General features: G+C 39.3%; 1 protein-coding gene across 1 annotated transcript; it reads right to left on the reverse strand.

Annotated features, from left to right (window-relative positions):
- Positions 1-1,206: 1,206 nt before the first annotated feature.
- Positions 1,207-2,254, reverse strand: SARC_01572 (hypothetical protein; the record flags this gene model as incomplete). The annotated part of the gene is made up of 2 exons (XM_014304677.1): positions 1,207-1,507; positions 2,025-2,254. 2 exons carry the CDS (start codon positions 2,252-2,254, stop codon positions 1,207-1,209), a joined length of 531 nt encoding a protein of 176 aa, XP_014160152.1.
- Between the last annotated feature and the right edge of the window lie 854 nt (positions 2,255-3,108).

Consider the following 3,108-nt stretch of genomic DNA (forward strand, 5'->3'; position numbering starts at 1 on the left):
ATATATATAAATTATCAGTTTGTAGCAAAAAATTGTAGCTATTTCACTCACCTCTTGCCGCTGTGCTTACGGCTAGCCAGCGATGATTTTTGAGCCATTTTTTCACTCTCGATTCGATTCTTCAAATGTTCGATATGTTCTTTGGTGTCTTTTATTATAGCCTGGGTGACAGTGAGTGATAATGAATGGTTTGTGAGTGACAATGAATGGTTTGTGAGTGTTAATGAATGGTTTGTGAGTGATCTGTTGTAGGCGCTGTATGGAATGATACTGAGCTACAGAGACTGAACGGCACATACAAATATATCATATCTACTGTCAAATAAACTCTGCTACAGATGCCTCCTGTATTATAATATATTTCTACAAATGTGAGTGTGCAAAAACGAGTGTTAGATTCACAGGTTGATTCACACAGTCGTGTGTTCTTGGATCGGTCAACATACAAAGTCAAAAATTATCTGTGAGAGGTCGTGTTAGACCTGTGCGCTCCGAAACACACCTTTGCTTTCCGATATTCTTCAGAATTTGTCTTTGTTTCCTTTAGTAAGTTTCTAGATCCATCCAATATCTTTTTCTGGAAATTGAAGCAATGGGAGGTATATTCGCGTTTCAGGTTTCAGGTTTCAAGTTTCAGGTTTTTGCGAGGGTTTAGTGTTTGGGGTTTGGCAGAGCCCTAAAATCGAGGGGTGCAAGCCAAAGTTCGAATACGGAGTACGGATCATCTTTAAGGTAATTAATCTGGATGATAGATAGGATAGACTACACATTGAACATGTAGACACATTTCCGATTCAAGCAGACCCGTATGTATAAGTATGAGAGAAATGCTCTACATATAGAATGGTTATGTATTTGGAGTACAGAACTTCCAAAAGATAGCTGATGTGAATGATAGTTAGGTGAAACCTTACATTTGTTATTCAGATACACTCTATACTCTAGTAGTCCGCTTAGGGTTTTAGGGTTTTAGGGTTCTAACAAGCAAGCGGACAAACGAAGGAGCACGAGGTGTGATTTCTCAAATATTGCAAAATAAACACATTCTGCTCCTGCATCTGCACACCAAAACAACAATACACCGCGACACCCACTATATGTGAAACATACTAGGAAGTGACCAACTACACAAATACGTCAACCCGTATACGTATACATATGCATTTCCAGGTTCGAATGTACCTTCACATTTGTATGTCTAAATATTTAACACAGACATGCTCTTTCACGTCCCAAATACAAACCAAAAGCTTCCCTCACCTGCAGCTCTAGTTCCTCCGTCGTGTTTGTGGGCTTCGTAGAGGCACGGCGTGCTGCGGGTGTGTCGCTTATGTCATCCTCTTCGCTTCCCCCCCCGTGTGCTGTGTCGTTTATTGCCCCGTTTGTGTCGTTTATTCCCGCTTGTGTGTGGTTGTCTCCGTTGGGCAGTTCCTTAATGGTGTTCGTGTCCAGGGACTTATCGCCCGGCTTAGCTCTGTACACCTCATCGAATGCTGAGTCTCTCCGTCTGTAGGCGTGAGTGATTCGAATAGGTAGGCCTTTAATAAAACACGCGAACGACGTATATGCATTTCATAGTTTTAGAGTTTAGGGTTCTGCGTCGTATCTCTGATTTCTCTGCCCTACGGCTGATGTGGTTGTGACTGTCCACAATGCCTCTGTCGAGGGTGTAGGGTTTAGGGTTTTAGGGTTTGTGCTACTGTGGAATAGCAGACGGAACCGTTCGCCAGTCAATGACACGCACTGGAGTTGTTTGGATGTGATAGACGTACTTTAAATCTATTAATATCACACACCTACTCCGAATCTATTAATAGAACGCCTTAACTCGGAATACACAAATAGCACACACCTACTCGAAATCTATGAATAGAACTCTTACGCTCCAAATTTATTAATAGCACACACCTACTCAAAATCTATTAATAAAACTCTTGCACTCCAAATCAATGGATAGCACACACCTACTCGAAATTTATTAATAGAACGCCTACACTCCAAACCTATTAATAGCACACACATACTCTGAATCTTCTTGGTGGTCGGTATGCGCACATTGCAGTGACACTTCGTCAAGCGCCGAATCCTGACGATTAGTCTTGGCGAGAGCTTCAGAATTAGTCTTGGCCAGAGCTTTGGAATTAGTCTTGGCCAGAGCTTTGGGGTTTCCCGCCAAATTTGAACCTTTCAATGGGGTTGCAGGAGCTTTCGAATACAGATCACTCTTCCCACAAGAAGTTTGTGTATATTCCATGTCGTCTGCGCCGAAGTGAGCAAAAGGTTAACAATCGAGCCGAAAATAAGTGTATATCTAATAGCTGAGAATTAATAAGTGTATATTGATAAGTGTATATAATAGTTAAGAATTGAAACGTGTATATAAATAGCTGGGAATTAATAAGTGCATATCAATAGTTGAGATTCACAAGTGTATATTATTATTTGAGATCGAATAAGTGTATATAAATAGTTGAGAATTAATAAGTGTATATAAATAGCGCCCGTGTGTAAACGGATGAAAATAGAGTAGAAGTTAATTGTATAAATAGTTCAGATGATAATAATATAAATCGGTAAGAATCGGGTGTGAAGGTTTGACGATGCAGCAGAAGATAGTGTATATATATAGTTGAGAGAACAGGTACAAATGGTTAAAAATACAGATGATAAGTGTATATATATATATATAAATGTTGATTATGCTGTGTGAAGGTGAGTATCATTTCTTTGTGCCAGATCATCTCCTCTGATATGCGACATCACATACACTGGTGGTCGTTGGTAATATACTTACAACGTGCACGGTTTAAACTACCATATCAATGGTGTAATACCTGCTCTTGTATAACAAGGCAGGTGTATGAGACCATATGGTACTAAGGTGGAGAATGGATGGTCAATTCAACTGCCGGATTCCAATATGTGAAGAATTAATCGCCAGATATCAAACAAAACGAACATCCGAGACTGTAAAAGTATAACAATTTTCAATATTCGATTAGAAATACTGAGTTGGTACATATCAAGATATATGAGAAAGTATCACTTCAATAAATCTATGTATACAAAATAACTCAATACATACACACACACACACACATATATATA

The sequence above is a fragment of the Sphaeroforma arctica genome (genome assembly GCF_001186125.1).
Source record: "Sphaeroforma arctica JP610 unplaced genomic scaffold supercont1.64, whole genome shotgun sequence".
NCBI classification, from domain to species: domain Eukaryota; class Ichthyosporea; order Ichthyophonida; genus Sphaeroforma; species Sphaeroforma arctica.